At 40.0% G+C, this 18,759-nt stretch overlaps 1 protein-coding gene across 1 annotated transcript; it reads right to left on the bottom strand.

The window, feature by feature from the left end:
- Window positions 1-17: 17 nt before the first annotated feature.
- LOC139152296 (uncharacterized) lies at window positions 18-12,228 on the bottom strand. Its single transcript, XM_070725438.1, has 6 exons — window positions 12,213-12,228; window positions 9,957-11,651; window positions 7,997-9,718; window positions 7,616-7,679; window positions 7,169-7,297; window positions 18-7,032 (listed from the first exon to the last, which is right to left on the bottom strand). Exons 1-6 carry the CDS (start codon window positions 12,226-12,228, stop codon window positions 18-20), a joined length of 10,641 nt encoding a protein of 3,546 aa, XP_070581539.1.
- Between the last annotated feature and the right edge of the window lie 6,531 nt (window positions 12,229-18,759).

Here is an 18,759-nt window from a genome sequence, read left to right as displayed (position 1 = left end):
AATGTACGCGTCGTTGCTTAAGACAATTCAACTTTATTGTTAAAGGCTGTTGCGATCTCCTCGACCGTCTGTCCCTTGAATTCAGTGTCGCCATCACACAACCTTACTAATGCTTGAGTGAGATTTTTAAGATGCAGAATCGCAGCAATGTGCAAGAGTTCCTTTGCTTCCACGTCCCTATGAAAGTCAATGAACAACTGCACAACTTCGTCATGTGATGTCTCCGGGGTAAGTTCAATAGCTTTATCAAGGGCAATGATCGCCGAGTTTGGCACCCTGGCCTCTCCCTTTTTATTGATAGGTTTTTTCGTGTAGCATGCTTTGAGTAAGTAACAGATGCTTTCCTGATTGCAACCTATGTCTTCTAGGTTGTCACTGGTGTTGTAGAAAGCTGTTCGCAACGTTATCTTTATAAAGTCTGTCATTTCGCTTCCATGACCAAGAATCCAGTGATACATCTGTAAATTCTCTTCAGGTAACGAAATTCTGTCAATAGGTCTTGGTTTAGACGCTGATTTTGTAATCACCATATCATTCTTAGCCACGTCCATGCGTTTCAGAAATTTATCGAACCATCCTACACTTTGGTTTCTGAGACAATGGAAACACTCGGGGTCGATGTCCTCTTTGTGATCTTTTATGTGTACATCAAATGGGGGTACATCGTCCACAAGTTCTGACAATAGCTCATTGCGGCCAACTGCGCAAGCCCAAACTGCTGGACTTAAGCCTTCTGATCTACGTATTGTTTCCGGTGCAATGTTGTTCCTCAAAACCGCAATAACACCATCACTTGTACCTGCTGAAAATACACCATCGAGAACGCCATCGGGTAATTTTGCACCATAATCTATCAGCTTCTGAATAGACTCTTGGTTATCAATCGTCGAACAACGTAATAGACCACGCCTAAAAGGTGCCAGCCATTGACAGGAGTCAAGAATTTCATTTCTGTGAACCTCTTCATGTGCAGCCAGAAGAAGATCAATTATATCTGTGTAATTGATATTTACAGCTGCTGATAAAATTTTGATAAAATTTAAACGCATAAATCTATCTCCATTCTGCCAAAAATGGGGCATATCAATAGCACTAGCTGTTATCATACATTTAGCTGCTTCTCTAGCATCAAGCTCTATTGCCTTAGGAATATCAAAAAACACGCGTCGTCTTTCATTTAAATTCTCCTCAACAATAAAAGCTGTGCTGCTGGGCTGTAAATCCACATGATTGACTTCTTTTACATTTTCGTTTGCTTGTAAGTGCTGATGTAACCATCCAAATGGACAAATGGTCTCGCATTCCATAATTGCAGATACTTGACCATAGTGGTTATCCAGCACACCATTTTCTTCAAGTTCAATCCTACAAAGCTGCTCATACAAGCTGCGCCGACCTGTAACCAGGGCGTACGCCGCTGGTGTCAGATCACAGCCATCCTTGCGAGACTTGTTTGCCACACCAAGTCTTACAAGAGTATCTGTTACATCCCTCCAACCGAAAAAACTGGCCACGTGGTACAAAGAAAGTGGCTCAAGCTCATCTGGATATCTTATTAATTCAATGTCTGAACCTTGCTGTTCAGCTTTCTGCAATAAAAGCGTTACTATTTTGCAATGACCATGAACTGCAGCTATTTCCATGAGAGTGGGAGAAGGCTCACAATCAAATTTAAATTTGTGCGACTCCTCCCACAGGTGTGACACTTTCGTTCTGTTACTAGAATCAAGGTCCCAATTTTCGCATAGGTAGCTAAATACAGAGCTATGTCCAGCTACAGTGCTCACATACAGTAACTCCGTCGCATCAAAATGTTCAGCCATGTCTCCTTTTGCTTTTTCTATGCCACCTGCTATTCGTTCTAGGGCATTGAGAACATCAAATTTGCCGCTATGGCATGCCCAATGGAAGGCAGTCCAGTGAGGTCTATACTGTGTGTTCTTGAGCACTTTGGACTGGCCATCTAAGTTCAACTCCAGATGCGCTGGCATCACGACGCAAACCTTGATATAATTCCAAGCTCGATTGACATGCCATTGGCATGTATCTTCATATGAAAATCCATCTTTGAATTTAATTTCCCACAGAATTCCCGGTTTATCATTTGCAAAATCAACTTTGGTAAACACCCCGACTTGGCCTGCCTGGAGCAGCATTTCGACTATTTGTATGTGACCTCTCTGGCAGGATGTATGCAATGCTACCAACAACAGGTGTATCAATCCAGAATCAAGACCACCGGTCATATCTAGACTTGCAAGCAAGCTTTGTACGACATTCACTTGGTTTTCTTCTGCGCATATCAGGATGAGTGATACTATTGTCATACCATCCAGCTGAAGATTAAACTTGTCAACGAGAATGTAAATGACATTCCACAAGCCATTCCTAACACACAATAATAACATATGCTTTACACTTTCATTTTCAGCCTTTTGAAGAATGGCATTCAGACATGTGGCTATATTAGACTGGGACATCTTACTCATTGACGTGGCACAGATGACATAAGCTATCGATGTTTTCATATCGATCCATGACTTCGGGACGTGAACATCTAATGGTTGATCTTTCATTACATCAGTGAGAGCAGCGATCACATCAAATCCATTTGATCGGAACTCATCAGCTGTGGCTTTGTCACAAAGAATATTGAAAGCAAGAAGCAGTAATTCTTGCATCTTTAACACATCTTTGACTCTAGGCAGTAAAAGTTTAGTGATGGCTTTCCACTTAACTGTCCTCCGTTTCGAGTCCAACAGGAAGTTGCATCTTGTCGTCATCAGTCTTTTGACTTCCTCTGGAAGAAATTTGCGCAGAGGTGAATTGAATACATCATAAGAATTTGCATTGGTATCAATACCTGTGAGAAACCACATAGCCGTGCTTGCAAGGAGAGGAGACACACCTTCCTTCGGATCTGCACCATTTTCAAGAAGGCAGCTTACTGTTTCTTCATGCCCTGCACGGGCAGCATAGAACAGAGCTGTCATGCGTGAAGAGTCGAGACAATTTACCAGGTCTTTCCTATACGAGACAGTTTTCTTCAACAGTGTTATGTCACCTGTACCAGCTGCAACATGCAGAAGTGTTGCACCATTGTTAGCTGCATACATGGCGAGATCGTAGATGTGACGCACATCTTTCATGGCTTGCAGATTTCCAGTATCGGCCCGTACCTCCTGGGCACTGCCTTTATGCAGCAATCCTCCCTCTTTATTTTTTCTTTGTTTGTTTGTCTTATTTTTGAGTATTTTAGGAGCATCCTTTACAACATCTATTTCTCGCTCCTTCATCTGTTTTACAAGAGTTTTGATGACATCGGGCCGTTTAAAAATAGACTCATAGATGCCAGAACTTCCATATTTTTCTTGGAGAGCAGCGTCAACAATTTTACGACCTGTTCGCTGTTTTATTTTTACTACTAATTGTTGCTGTAATATTTCAGGCATTTGCTCTTGTGGAGGTCCCTGTCCACCCAAATATCCTCCAAGAACCACAAGTAGCTTTCCCACAGTAAAGACGGAGTGAACATCCTGGCCAACTATGTGTGTCTGTTTTTTGTCATATTTTCTAAATGTGTGCATGAGGCATTCCATGTTGATTTTGCATTTTATTGGACAGCATCCCAACAAAAACAGTCTTTTGGCTACTTCCCAGTGTCGGAATGCAATTGCATACCAGAGCGGCGTTCTCATGCTACAGTCAACACTGTCAAATGCAGAGCTTCCCTTCAATGAGCAATCTTTTAAGACATGCTCGAGTTGGGTAAGTCTTCCTGCTTTTGCCAGATAATGAAGAATCGATTTACCTTCTTTGTCCTGAATAAGCTTTTCCTCGATCGTTAACTCTTCGAATGGTTTATGTTTCATTATATTTTCCAGTCCAACCCAGTTGCTGCAAGCAGCAGCTGCCAGTGCTAATCTAGAAATGCCAGATTTACTCACGGAAACACTTTCGGCGTGAAGAGCATCAAGACACTCAAGAGCACCATCAATACAATGTGGAGTACTGCAAACTGTTGAAATGATCAAATTTTCTAGCGTGATTGGGTCAATAGAAATTGCTTCTGTTTCATCATCTCTTCCAAAGTGACTGGTAACCAATAGCAAGCGTGGGAGGACCAACTCCTTGATGGCGTTACAAAGATTGAATCCCGCATTCAAGAAAAGTTTCAAAATTTTCTCATCATGCAACAGGCACAGGAGCAGCCCTATGAATGGGGCTGATTTGCTATCAGTTAAACATTCCGTTTCAGAATTTAAAAGGAGCGACATTATACCAATCTGATCATTCATTTCAATGGACAGGCTGTTCGTAAGAACTCTTCTTTGCTGCCATATCAACAGAGACACAATTTTATGACAAACATACGGAACTTGATTTCCTTTCATTTTGCGTCCATTGAACTTATGATTGTGTACTTTAATTTGCCAATACGTGCAGTCCTCTCCCGGGTCAGTGTTTTGGACACAGCTTTCCTCTCCATTTTGCTTTCCATAGTCAGTTATTTCATCATTTACACTGCCTTTTGAATGGATGTGAGTCTGTGATAAACCCTCGTGGTTAATGTAATAAGCCAGGAGTAATGTGAAGAGCGTTGATGCATGATTTTTGGATGCCCCCATATCAAGAATGAGGCGCACAATTTCTTTGTTTCCTGATAGACCAGCATAGACTAGAGGACAGTGTCCCTCACTGTCAGCCACAGTGACAAAGTCAGGCCTGAATTCTAGAATTGCTTGAACATATTCGAAGTGTGATATCGCAGCAGCTTCATGAAGAATAGATTTAGAGCTCATTGCAGCTTCGTATGCTAATTTTAACAGTAGTTCTATCTCCCGACATTGCTTTTGTTCCTTATCATCGACTTCCGTAATCAACTTGTGCGTCCCCTCTGTTTCCTTATCTTCAAGACGGATGTTGATGTTCACTTTTTTAGGATTTTTTGTCGCGGTAACTTGTTCCTTCTTCTGCATCACAACTGAGGAGGAGTCATCATATTGCTTGAAAACTGTTTCATGGACACCAAAGCTGCTACACTTAAGAACTTTGCGAGGTCGAAGAAACATTTGCACCAGGCTCCGCACGTCAGCTTGACATTTCGATGGGCAAGCTCCATGTAAAATAAGCCTCTTGGCTACTTCATAATGTTTAAATGCAAGGGCATACCAAAGAGGTGTTCTCATGCTGTGATCGACACTGTCAAATACCGAACTTTCGTTCATAAAATCCTTCTTTAAGACTTCCTCGATATAGCTTAACTTTCCTGCTTTTGCCAAATGGTGAAGAATTGACTTTCCATGTCCATCATGGATAGGCTTATTCCAGATCACCCACTCGTGGAATGGTTTGCATTTGATAAGTTTTTCAAGTACAGCCCACTCACCACAAGCAGCAGCTTTTACTGTCAATGTTGACATAGCATCCATACTAATGGCGCTATTCTCTGCTTTTAGAGCTGTGAAACATTCAAGAGCACCATCAATGCAGTCCAATGTGTACGCGACTATTGAAATGATTAAATTTTCTGGTGTCATGGTCTCAAAATTGTGTTCTTGGTTCAACTTCTCGAGAGACCCATGGAGATCAAATCCTACATCCAAGAAAACTTCTAGGATTTTTTTATCGTGTAGCAGGCACAAAACTAAAGTTACAAGCTGTGCCAATCGGCTGTCATTAATACATTTTGGGTCTTTCTTTATAAGTAATATTATTAACTCAGCCAGTTCATGCTGCGGTATGGACAGTGTGTCAATGAGAGTGTATTTTTGCATCCATATTGACGTAGAAAGTAGGGCAGGTATCAAGTGTACGGAAGAGTTTGTTCCTTGAATCTGCCTACACGGCATGCCTGTTCCTCCCTTCGCAACTGTGGTCCTTCTTTTTATGTCATATAAATAGACATCATACAAGGACAATCTCTTGGAGTTTATATAATATGCAAGTAGTAATGTCAAGACTGTTGAAGCATGGATTTCACATTTTTTGTTTCCAAGAAGGTAGCTGATAATTTCCTCCTTTCCAGCCAGAGCAGCATAAAATACAGGAGTGTTTCCCTCACTATCAGGAACATTGAGAAGATCAGGCCTGAAATCGAGAATTGCTTGAACATGTTCTAAGTTGGACCCCGCAGCAGCAAGATGGAGAACGGAGCTCGAACTCCTTGCTGCCTTTGATGCTAGTTTGAACAGTGCTTTTACCTCTTGGTATTGTTTCTCATCATCTACTGTGGTGGACGGTCTATTTACTGTGTTTTCAGAGATTTTATTAGCTGACGTTGTGTATGGGGCCTTTTCATTTGCAGATGTTGCATGTTTAACTGTTTCGTCGCAAGATAAAGTACCTTTCTCAGAATGTCCACCTGTTAAAGACTTGGCATTATGTGAGTCGGGTGACTGTGCTGTAGCTGTGTCCTGGCATTGAAACACAACTTCAGCGACAGACTTACTACCGTAGGTAATTTTATGGGCATTCTTGGCTCTTTCTGTTGGCTCATATAGCTTAAAAGAAGATGTTTCAGCAATGACACATCCCCCTGTCAATGCGGAATCGAATGGTGAAATGATACCCCTTTGGAACCGATGCAGAAACCCTTCGACTGACGCCTTTGTTATCAATGGATTTGAGTTGTAAAGTAATAATAGTTTGGCCACTTTCCAATGACCATTTGCAATTGCAAACCACAGGGGAGTTCTTTCATTCTTAATCATCATATTTACAGCATTTACATCCTTACACAACATTGTATGCAGCATTTTCATTTGCCCCGCCCTGGCCATGTGATGAATAATTGTCTGACGACAATTATCATAGCTAAGTTGTACATCTATACTAGTTTCATTAAATTCATCAAGATTAATTAATTTGTTGACAATTGACCATTGGTCTCGTTTTGCTGCTTTCAGTACTAGATCAGCCAGTCCCGTGTCACCCACCATATCATACATATTGTCATTGGCCATACAATGTTCCAGCACTGCAAGAGCAATTTCTTCATTTCTTTCATTGATGCAAACATCGAGACAGGTTCTGGAAAGGAACAGAAAATTGGTTCCATAAAATCTAAGGGTTGATTTTACAATACAGTGATAACACTTACATGTATCGAGCAGGTAGGAAGAAAGTCACTGAACGCCAGTTTATTGTTATTTTGAACAATACTTACTGTCCCTTAAAGGCGACTGTTATGTCGGCCCCTTGTTTTAGTAATTCTTTAACAGCTGATGTGTTGCCTAATTTGCATGCCCTATGTAACTCAGGACCATATTCAGGATGGATAAATTCATGATGATCCCTACAAAAAGAAAAAGTGTGATCCATATGTACGCACAATCATACATTACATACTCATTTGTAAAAAGTAGGTAGGTAGGTAGGTAGGTAGGTAGGTAGGTAGGTAGGTAGGTAGGTAGGTATAGACTTAATTCGATAATTTAAAACTGATGACTATCGCTAGATGTGTGTCAGCAGTTAATTTGCAAAAATACAATACATTAAACTTTAGGTTATCCACTTGTAAATCATTATTGAGCTAAACACCTCTTTTGTGGCTCATATGACTGACATGAATAAGCAATACACATAATAAAACATCTACACAGCTACTTTTTACCTTGGACTCATGATTTTCTTCAATTCATATTCACATTCAGCTGATAGGGCTGGTCTATCTATACCTGTGTAGAACAGAAAAAAATGTATATACATGTACCAATAGGCACAATTTGTGTCCTTGCCTTCTAGGAGAATTGACAGATTTGACTATCTGTATCTCCACTCTCATTTATGCTTCATCTGGAGAGTCTAGTGCCATTGCATGGTCATCTTTGAACGGAACTTGTTGATCCTGGCAGATCATTGCAGTCTGCATAAAGACGTTCACTGTTTTATTTTTAATAACACTTTCATTGATTGCAGTATTACCACAATCAATTGTTCCGTGACTGTATTTGTTGTTCATATAAGTGTTTATCGAGGAAGTGAGTTAACATACCTTGCTGTCTGTATTTTTCAAGCAAAGTGTCAACGATGATGTTCTTATTACATGAAACTGCCAGTTCCAGTGGTAAGCAGGAATCCATATCATCTCCATTCTTACACAGAGCCAATACCGCATCGAGGTTGCCAGATATGACAGCCAAGCAAAGAGGACTTTGTGTGGAAGTCACGCTTTCTCTCTCAGACTCGGTACCCGATATTGCCAAATTACAACGTTCTTTGAAGGCTTTGGATAAACGTTTAACGGGTTGTAGTTCATCGTCAAGATGAAAGCTCCAGAGTTTATCAACCAGATTGTAGTTTACATGACAACCTTCCTGGTTTTTATCTTGCAATGCATTCCTCTCCTGTTCTTCATGTTGACGTTCTGACTTCTTTATTGCAGCAACAAATTCTTCAGCATTTTCTTTAAACAGGTAAGTAAAATGCAGAGCTGTATGACCTAACCTATCCATGACAGACAGTTGGAGTTGTTCACCGAACTTTACTACCATACTCAGTGCCAATGTTGTTTTCTTGCTGTAGAGGGCAGCAAGAAGAGGTGTTCTGCCACTGGTGTCCTGTATAGATGCCAGAACATTCTCTCTTTCTAGCAGGAAGTGTGCTATATCATTATGTCCTTTCTCACAGGCATAATGAAGAGGTGTTGAACCTCGCCAGTCTCCTATATTTGGGTCTGCTTGAGTTTTTTCGAGGAGATATTGCACTAAATCGAGATCTCCCTTTTGGGTGGCTTCATGGAGAACTGTGCGGCCTAAGTAGTCTGGCATTGAAACATCAATGTCTGTACTGACGAAATGTTGGACATGATCTTTTGTTCCATTAGTGGATATCCAACCGAGAAATCTTTGATTTATGAGAGTGTCTCTGCATGCCCTTAGAATATTCAAGATATCTTCACGTTTTAGTCTGCCACCATCAAGTTGTCTAATCAAGACCACGCGGGTGACATCATCCAACTTCATAGCTGGATTGTTTAGCAACCTTAAAATCACACTAACTTCCTTCCTTTCTACAGCATGAACTAATGCGTGACACAGTTGTCTTTGAACAGTTATGCCTGGTAGCAGCCTTTCAACCATTCCCTCGTCACCTTGTCTACTGGCAATGCAGAGAGGAGTGCATCCACTGAGATCTTCGACGTCTTTACGCACTTCTTTGTCAAGAAGTAAATGAACTGCTTTTTCAGATTTCGCCTCCAATGCTTCATGTAACAACGTCCTGTGAAGTAAATCACGTGCGTTTACATCTGCGATATGATCAACGACCTTGTCAAGTTTGTCTGTCCTGTTTTCAACGATCATTTTCGATGCCACATGCCTGGCTAGATCTGTCGGCAAGACTAGGCTGTCGATGTGAGATTCCCAAAATGTGAGGGGCAGTTTTTGTAGAAGTGACATAGGTGTGTTGCCGTTGACATCTTTCTTTCCTCGAACACTTGCCCCTCTTTGAAGCAACAGTGCAACCGTCATGAACTTCTTATAGTAGATCGCAAGATGTAAAGGCGTCCGATCATTAACGTCCGTGACATTGATGTGATCCTTGCAAATATCATCTAACAGATACTCTAGTGCAAGGTTATGCCCGTTTGCTGCAGCGTAGTGAAGGGGAGTTGCTTTTCTCGTGTCCTTTAAATGAGTGGGGTTTAGGGACTTGAACGTTGATAATATTGTACTTATGAAATCCGTTCTTCCGTAAGTCGCTGCTTCATGCAGACCTGTCATTGAGAATTAAACAATAATATTAAGTGAATAGATGAGGTAAAGGAAAACAAGCAAACGAAGTAAATTGAATTCGATTAGATTTGAAAAGAAACGCCCCATGTATTCTTCAGGAAATTGCATCTCTTAGATTTATATTCATGTCCTATACACACAGGTATCTTTAATCCCAAGTGAACATTACCTATAGCATTCACTTCCGATCTTAAAATAGTTCTATGTATGAAATCGTACCTGCTGGTGTAAGTGTCATCATTCTTGAATGCTGGTCGAATGGAATGAAATCGAAACCGGCATCTGGTATATCTCCTCCTTCAATCCTTGATGGTCCAAGGCACTGCAGCACTTCTTGTACACTCCCTCCTTCTGGTACAGGTACAACATTGATGAGTGCTGCAAATAGGACCACTCTATCATTCCATTTAGTTGACTGGTAACAAACTCCTTGGTAGCGGAAACCTTCTTCCAAATTCTTGGAAGGCGCTTTTGGTAAGACTTGAAAGGCAAAGATTCGTCCTTCTTTTGACTTTGGGATTACATTTCCATTTTTTAAAAAGAAAAACATGTCATTTCGAGTCTTTTCCTCTATCTTCTCTCTGCAATGTTCCAGTGTGGTTGTTTTGTCCACCGGCAGTATGACATCTTCAAATGAGTTGTATATTGCGCGAGGTTCTTCATCAATCGACTGGTTCTCTTCTATTTCTTCGCTTCCAATTACTTTATCGCTTTTGGTTTCTCCTCTTCCACTGGCTAACTGGTCTGTAGTGTAAGAGTTATTTTGCGCCCCTGATTGTAAACTACCACCATCTGGACTTGTTGTTCTTGATTGATTATCTTTTTCTCCATTTAACAGGTTTGCTCGATTTTTTTCTGTCTTGATCATGACTTGCTCGTTGTTTCCTGACATTTGTTCGCTTTCTTCAATCTTTCGTATATTTTCGAATTTATTAATGTTAACGCTATCAACATTGTCAACATCCTTCGAAGGATATTTCTCCGTGCCATCGTTGACATCGTCGACATTTCCAGTAGAGTCATGCAAAGTTGCATCATTCATTTGATCTAAGTTTAAATCATTCCCCTTATCTTCTTTGGATTCTGATTTACCAGTTTCCTTGGTCTCGCTATCTTCCGCTAGGATAATATTTTGTTCTTCTGCCTCATCTGTTGGTATTCTTTGCCCACGGTCTTCTTTCTGACTCATAGTCTGCTGCTCTGTTGGCTCGCGATGTGTCCCTTTTACTATTGGTGTTACTGTTGAATGATGTATGCGAAAACACACAGATACTATTTCAGGTATATCTGCTTCGTCAGTCACATCAGCTTCGTTCACCTTCCCAATCTCCTCATCAACAACTTTTTCGTCTGGGACGACAACAGCGTTGACAAGCGCTACGACTGTCCTTTCTTTCCCTTTCCATGTAACCGTTCTATACTTTAGCCCTTTAAACTGTTTAAAATTGTATGTATCTTTCAGGGGTTTTCCGGGCGTTTTGGAGAGAACATGAAAGACTGGTGTCTTTGATTCCTTGTCTTCTGGAATCACGTTTCCCTTCCTAAGAAAAGAAAATCTTGGCTGGGAAAAGCTTTCTGCAAGTTTCTGCCTGCACTGGTCAAGAGTCGATGTCACTTCCACTGTTAGCAGGAAATCTTCATAGGGAAATGAAGATGGGTCAATAGTTTTGTTCTTGTCATACTCTATCTCAACTGAGTGATCGCATCTCACCATTCGAAAACATATCGGAATACCATTAATCTTTGGTTCAACTTCGCGTTTGTCTGTCGAAACTTTGTTTTGCCCTGTAGGGTCCTTGTCATCAGCACTTTGTGGAGGGACCGTGTCATCAGCAAGTGGTAAGGCCGAAGCGACCTCTAATTGAGAAGAATTCGATTTAATTCGGCGATTATCTGTCGAGTCTGTATTTGATTCTGTTATTGGACAAGAACAATCATAGAAAAATTAGAGAGAGACAGAGAGAGAGAGACAGAGAGAAAGAGAGATAGAGATAGAGAGAGAGACAGAGAGATAGAGAGTTGTAAATAATAACATTACTTCAAGTATCCCTATACTATGAAACACAATGACCCATTCACTGTATCGTATCACTAACACAGGTAGAACCGATGTGTGAAGTAGCCTTCATTTCCTTTGTAGCTTCTATCTATCTGTCTATCTATCTATCTGTCTATCTATCTGTCTATCTATCTATCTATCTATAATATATATATATATATATATATATATATATATATATATATATATATATATATATATATATATATATACACACACACATACAACTCTATGAAGTATCAGAGGACAAATATAGAAGCACATCAAGTACACAGAATATCCATTACTAGAGTTTGACTCGCAGACGATCATTGAACAAGATCTTTAATCATTGAAAGTGATGTACATGAGTATGACTTTCACCCGGTTGAATCGTACCATTTCGGCATTAGAACTGTCAGAAGTTAGAATATTACCTTGCCAACGGGCCATTTTCGGATAAATATCAATCCAACACTAATATTGACGACATTGAACTTCTGATTTGCAACAGTCTTTTTCAGGAAGAATCAAAGGATTTTTACATTGAAAATTGACGGTAAAAAGGTTATCCTGAGCAAAATGCGCTGTGTTAGATGCCTTTACTGGTCTCGGTGTTCCATCCTAGTTGAGGCGCCCGTTTTTGCACTGGTATATTGTTATGTTACAGCATCCCGCGTGAACTCTCGTCAAACCAGAAGGATGCATTCATGTACTTGACACATCAATGTTATATAATGATTGTTTTATAATTTTTTACTGTCAACAGGTTACCCAAAGGTTATGGAAATCGAATAGAGGCATTTGCATTCGATGCCCCAAAATACATGGTGTTTTAAAGCTGAAGATTCATTCTACTCCGAGTAGCAATTTGTATATCTCTTTCGGGCAAGAACCACGCACGGCTGATATACGATTCTCGGTGATAATTATCATAAAAAATGCTGATGTCGATACTTTGTGGGCCGATTCGTTTTTAGGTCGGCCGTCCGACCCAAATACCCAGGGAAAACCTCGAGCTACTGTCCTGCAGCTAATACAGTTGAATACTGACAGCAAGGCAACAATTTAACAAGAAAACATTCACGACACTGGACAGACAAAATGCCTTGCGTTTCCTGATTTGCTACTTCCTTTATTAAATGCATCTCAATGTTCAATATGTGATTAATGAACGCAAATGCGTCTCCAACAGATTGTTCAATATCTGATTAATGAACGCCTTTTGAATATTTTTATGACTTTCTTCTAAAGTTTTGTTGGGTAAGCAGAATCAGGTCTAATTATCGCCGGAAAACTTTCCGCAGGTACTTCCCTGAGTACGAGTGTTTTTTTCTATAGCAAGTTATTACCGTGATTGCAATAACGAAGAGGTCATGATATAAAACAAACAGTTTCATAAGACATAAATTTCACATCTTCACTTAACCCCCCCCCCAAAAAAAACAAAACAAAACAAAACAAACAAATAAATGGTGTGGTTCCAATAACATGCTTCTAAAAAATAGTGTAGATAGATAATAAACAAATATTTTCTCATGTTAAAAAAAAATCAGTAAAGCGTGCAAATAAATTGCAAAGGGTTCAGGCAACTGATTCTATTACATTTTTCCCATACGGAAATGATATTGAAAACACATTGTGTTTAGTACCGAGTGCAGAATAGCTCACCATGTCGATGTCGAGAACAGGCTGGCGCAGGCTCAGTATTTTCCTTGGCCGATGACGTCATATCGCTCCAACTCTCGCGAGGTTTTACTTTCTTCAAAGGGGTTTTCTCAAAATTATCGCGGAAAGTACATTAAGTGTTACTTCCGCGTTGACGGACGCATAAAAAGTTTATGGTTGGGGTGGGGGGGGTGTTAATGTAGCGTAGGCCGGGTTACCGGAACCACAAGTGTGTTGTTTGTTTTCTTTATCGGCCTAATCGCGACATCACTCTGAAATAGTTTGGGGGTTTCGCCGAATCTTGACAAGTGCATTATTCAATAAGCTTGAGATGAAATATTAATTCAGAGGACGTACACTGAAATACCATCGTAGCTAAAAGTCGCTGACGCATGTTCAGGTAACTTGTCAATTTGGATGGAAGTAAGACAGCGATATAATGGACTATTGTTGTGTGCGTAAACAATGGAGTACTTTGAACTGGGTGGTTGTTTGAGCTGAACCTGACGGAGAATAATAAGCAAGGAACGACCCCATCGTCGGCAAAGCTCAGGATAACACGTAAAATAACCACTTTTCTTCTCTTGAACAACGACTCAACCGGAACAACCAAAGTTTAAATAAATAGTGCATAGTTTAAACCGACGATTTTCGCTTGTAGTTTATGATGGGAATGCTTTTCTCCTAAATGGGGACGGGAAACGGTTGGCACGGGAAATGTTTTATCGTCAATAGGAGATTAAATTTGCTTCTGCTCAGCGAGGACTTTTAAATAAGCCTTGCTAGTTGGCCGGGAGGAGGATTTCGTTGTTTGTCAAGCGGAAGGGTAATGGTGGGATGGCGAACGTTTTTAATAAGGTCAAGGCCGGAGAGGCTATGGTGCAATGGCTAACGTTTGTAATAAGGAGGAGGCCGGTGCAGATTTGTCTTTGTTAGGGAGCTAGAGGGGAAATTTCCAAATCGTCACATCGCAGGAAGAGTGATGCAGACAGCTATCACTTTCCTCTTCAAATTTGTTCAAAATGCCTCAGAGTGGTGTATTTTCATTTTAATTGAAAACATCTCTTGACAACATATCAATTTGAAATTGGCCGAATGACTCCCGTTGACGTTAAGCCGCGTTGATATCATCCATAGCAACTGAAGTAAGGATGGGACTGCATACCAATGACTCTTGGGATTTTTCATTAACGCAGCGATATCTGTCAAGGGTGCTTTACAGAGATACACCATGAACAGGTCAAAGGTCATTGGTACGATTGGTTGCCTAATCAAAATAAATTTGGTGATGCACACAAACGGAAATGAAAATTAATTCCTTTCCCTTTAGGCAACACTTATTCACTGTCTGCAAACATCTTACAACCATCTATGCGTGTCTATTTAAATCCAGCCTCGACCAAAGTAATTGTCCTGTCACACAGACAAACGAAAACCAAGGACAGTCATTCACAAAATGTTGATTCTTTACCAAATAATATTTTAGAAATAAGATTCGCCGTATAAATTTATATGTGGACTATATCATTCATTTCTTTAGCCTAAAGATGTTTCCTAAGATTTAAATGGCGATATTTTCAAAATTCTTGTTATTCTCCCACGAGTGTTTCACTTGTTTGATATTTTTCAGAAGTTTGACGAATTGGCGAAGTCTATTCCATTGAGGTCTCTCTATATGTCCCCAGTGTCTCTTAAAGCTTGTGTGTTGATATTTTTAATATTTTCGAATATTCCACAAGATATCTGTACAAATTCATTACGGATTGTGTCTGCAAATGTGGAGGAATTTCTCTCTTATCGTATTGCGAACGGTGTAAAAGAGTTCTTTGTGGATCGAAATACTTGCCTTGTGAGCTCGGTTGTGTTGTGACGACCGATGACCTCTCCTCGTCCGGTGAAGACCATGCTAATGCGAACAGGTAAAAATACGCATTGTGAGAATGACGCATCTATGGAAAGTTTGGAGACGCCATAAAGTGCACGCTCCTTTTACCAAATCAGTTTCACTCCCACTACCACTACAAAATTGTATATTTAAAAAGTGTATGCGTAAGATGGGAAAAAAACAGAATAATTTTGCATAAATTAAGCAGCGTGGTCAGCGCACCATCGTTGCTGTCTTTTAAAAGCAATTTGCTCAACCTTTGTCGACAGTCTCGCGCGCAGACTGTGCACTATGCATTTTTAGTTTTATTAACTGGTAATCTTACTGCCTTTTTCGTTTTGTTCCGTGATTACTGTGTACATCATGTCTATTTTTGGTTGGTTTTTGTATACATATTGTAAATTTTATCTTGGGAAGTGATTTAAATGTATGAAAATCTGCCCATGACCCGTGACTTTTGTCAGAAATAAATAAGTAAAAATAAAAATGAAATAAATATAGTGCAAGAATATCAGAGGGTGCTCGAGACAGCTTGACCTGAAAGTTCCCTTCAAATGTCTTTGAATCGATCACAATACATTTGTAAATCAACACGGAAGTGACCATTGAGATGCACAAGTTGAAATCATATGAACTCACACACATATATCGACTACTTTTTCCCGCGTTTGATGTAAGTGAGTTATCTGCAAACCGAAGTCGTATTTCCATGCGTTCTCAAATCATATGGGTTCTAGGGATAGGAAGAATTCACCGTACATACCTATTTTTGGTTGCGGTCTGTCTTCAACTACTTCTTCGGACGTGGGAGATACTTTAGATGGCTTTGAACATGTGCACCCCATCTTGTTGTCCTTCTTGCACCTCAGAAAGATCTGCCAGTGACAACAGTGACTATACCGTCAGTAGTTGTGCGTTTTAGTGACTGCGTGTAACAGGCGTCAGTAGACACCGTGTGAGCCAAACTGGAGGCTGTCAGCGTAGGCTTACGGTAACCATGTACACAAACCGGGGGTACCTACCGGACGGCACAAGATAACACAGGGCAACACGTCATGCATGCATGAATTTGGAAAGAACAACGGGATTTGCAAAATGAAACTAGCTGGACGAGTTACCGATGCTTGAGCTACTCTGGAAAGTATATATAACGAACGCTCAGCAGTGGACCCAGGAAAGGCTTGAAAATTTGTCCTAAAAATGTCAATCCATGGACATTTGACTGGAATCTAGGGCAGTACAGGTGTTCTCGTTGGATACACATGTATTCACCGTAACAGTAATACGACCCTAGTCTTGAGTCTCGTTGAAACATGTCAGCTCACGTCACCGATCACGGTTCGCGGAAATTCAATAAGGGATCGACAATACCCCATTATTATTTGTGGATAGGCTGCCTGTAGGGAAGGATGTTGCGTCTTTGCATACACTTTTTACATCGCCTTTAGATACTGAGGTCAACAACACGCATTAATTCACTGGTTTTGCCAACACAATCACTTGCGATCAATGATTTTAAGCAATTGCCATTTAACTTGTGTGTCTGAATGAATGAACTTTGCATGATATGATATTCATAGCCATTTTTACATAATATAAAAGATGATTTTACAAATTATGACTTTTAAAAACTTAACTTTGTTTACTATGTTGAATTTCGATTTTGAAGTGCTGTTTGCAGTCAAACTTGTGTCGGTATTCTGTTAAATGTCAACCAAGATACTCACCGCACCAATGAAGATGTAACCCTTTGAGTGCTGTAATTTTTCCCACCTAAATTTTGGAGCAATATTTTACCAAATTATATGGATTCCTTTTTTTCATTGTTGGATAATTTTGGACCAAAGAGACATTAGTTTTCATTAGCTACAATTTTATCGACATTTTGGAAAAATCTGGAAAAAAAAATTGCCTGGATCTGAAAAGAATTGACTGCGTCACGTTTTATGAAGGGGACAAAAATTGACTTTGGCACTTAAAGGGTTAACACACAATTCCAGCAATGACAGTTTGAACAGTACCTGAGTAAAACGGGGAGGAAAACTAAAAACGGAAAGTTAAAAAAGCATCAAAATACAGGATCTAATTCTTTTGATTGTTTTTTTGTAATAATCAAAACCGTGTACGCCATGCCCTAACTCTTGCTCGAACTTTGTCGATCACGTTTCTTCTTCTACAGCTGAGCAGAACCACGTTTGCACTTGTATCGGATACTTGCCGATACAAGTATCTACTATACGCCTGTGACTGCACTGGCCAGGGTGGAACTAAGCTGTAAGCTCCAAGGCAAAGTAATTAAACAGAAGTCACAATACAGGCCCTTCAATGACAGTGAGGACTCACGTGACGGAACGCCATTGTTTGAATCTTGTATCGAAGCAACAATCATAGAACGATTGCCGCTTTTCAACTAGCATATCACGAAAGCTTAGCACAGTCCATATTGTTCCCTCCTCAGCGAAAGTGCCGGCTTTTCTTTGCCGCACCTCGATTATTTGCTGTCACATAGCAAATAAGAAGGGTCAAAAACCGAACCCATGCCCCTTGCAGAGAGACATATCTCACCATAAGTTGGCTTGCATTTGTTCCAGGTTGCCTATACATAAGGCAGCATAATCAATCACCAACTTTTACTGTGACAAAGTTCATCTTTCATCGTTTAGCTCTTCGATAACGTCAAGATATTCAAGTACACCTCCCAAAATCAATAGCGATGCATTAGTTGAGGAACTTTCCTGTTATTACATGGAATGTTGATCTCATCATTTTTTCTAGTGGATTTGCCCTCATAGCCACTGCAGCCACGAACATCCTTATAATTCCACTGCATAATGAACGCCAAATTTTCAACCCAAACATATCAAAAATCTTTTTATATTGAATTTGTAAGCTGCAAATTTCAATTCCAAAAAAACTTGTAGTCATATTTGTGTCGATATTTTTGCTTGTATCGACAAAAAATGCTCTCCATACCTATGAACATTAAACGTTAACACACAAGTGCAACAATGAAAGTTCAAATAGTACTGAGAAAAAGGAAGAAAATACGAAAGCACAACAAAATAAAAGAAATTTAATTCTCCTGATTGCCTTTTTTTGTAATCAAAACGGTTCATGCCTTAATCCTTGCTTTAACTTTACTCTAAGTATGCAAAATCTCGTATATTTTTCCTTACATCGATGTGAGATTGGCGTCGATGACTTTTTCTACAGCTGAGTACCACCACATTTGTACTGGTATCGGACACTTGCCAGTATTAGTAACTATAGTTTGTCAGAATCTATCGCAAGTGACTAAACTGGCCAAGGCGGAACTAAGATGTGAGTCAACCCCGAAGCGTGGTAACTTAATACAGGTATACAAACAGGTCCTTTAATAAGCACACATGTAAGCGAACTCCATTGTTTAAATCTTGTGTCTAAGCAACGGG

This window comes from Ptychodera flava, chromosome 15 (assembly GCF_041260155.1).
Source record: "Ptychodera flava strain L36383 chromosome 15, AS_Pfla_20210202, whole genome shotgun sequence".
Lineage (NCBI taxonomy): Eukaryota > Metazoa > Hemichordata > Enteropneusta > Ptychoderidae > Ptychodera > Ptychodera flava.
This window is presented reverse-complemented; position numbering and strand designations above follow the sequence as displayed.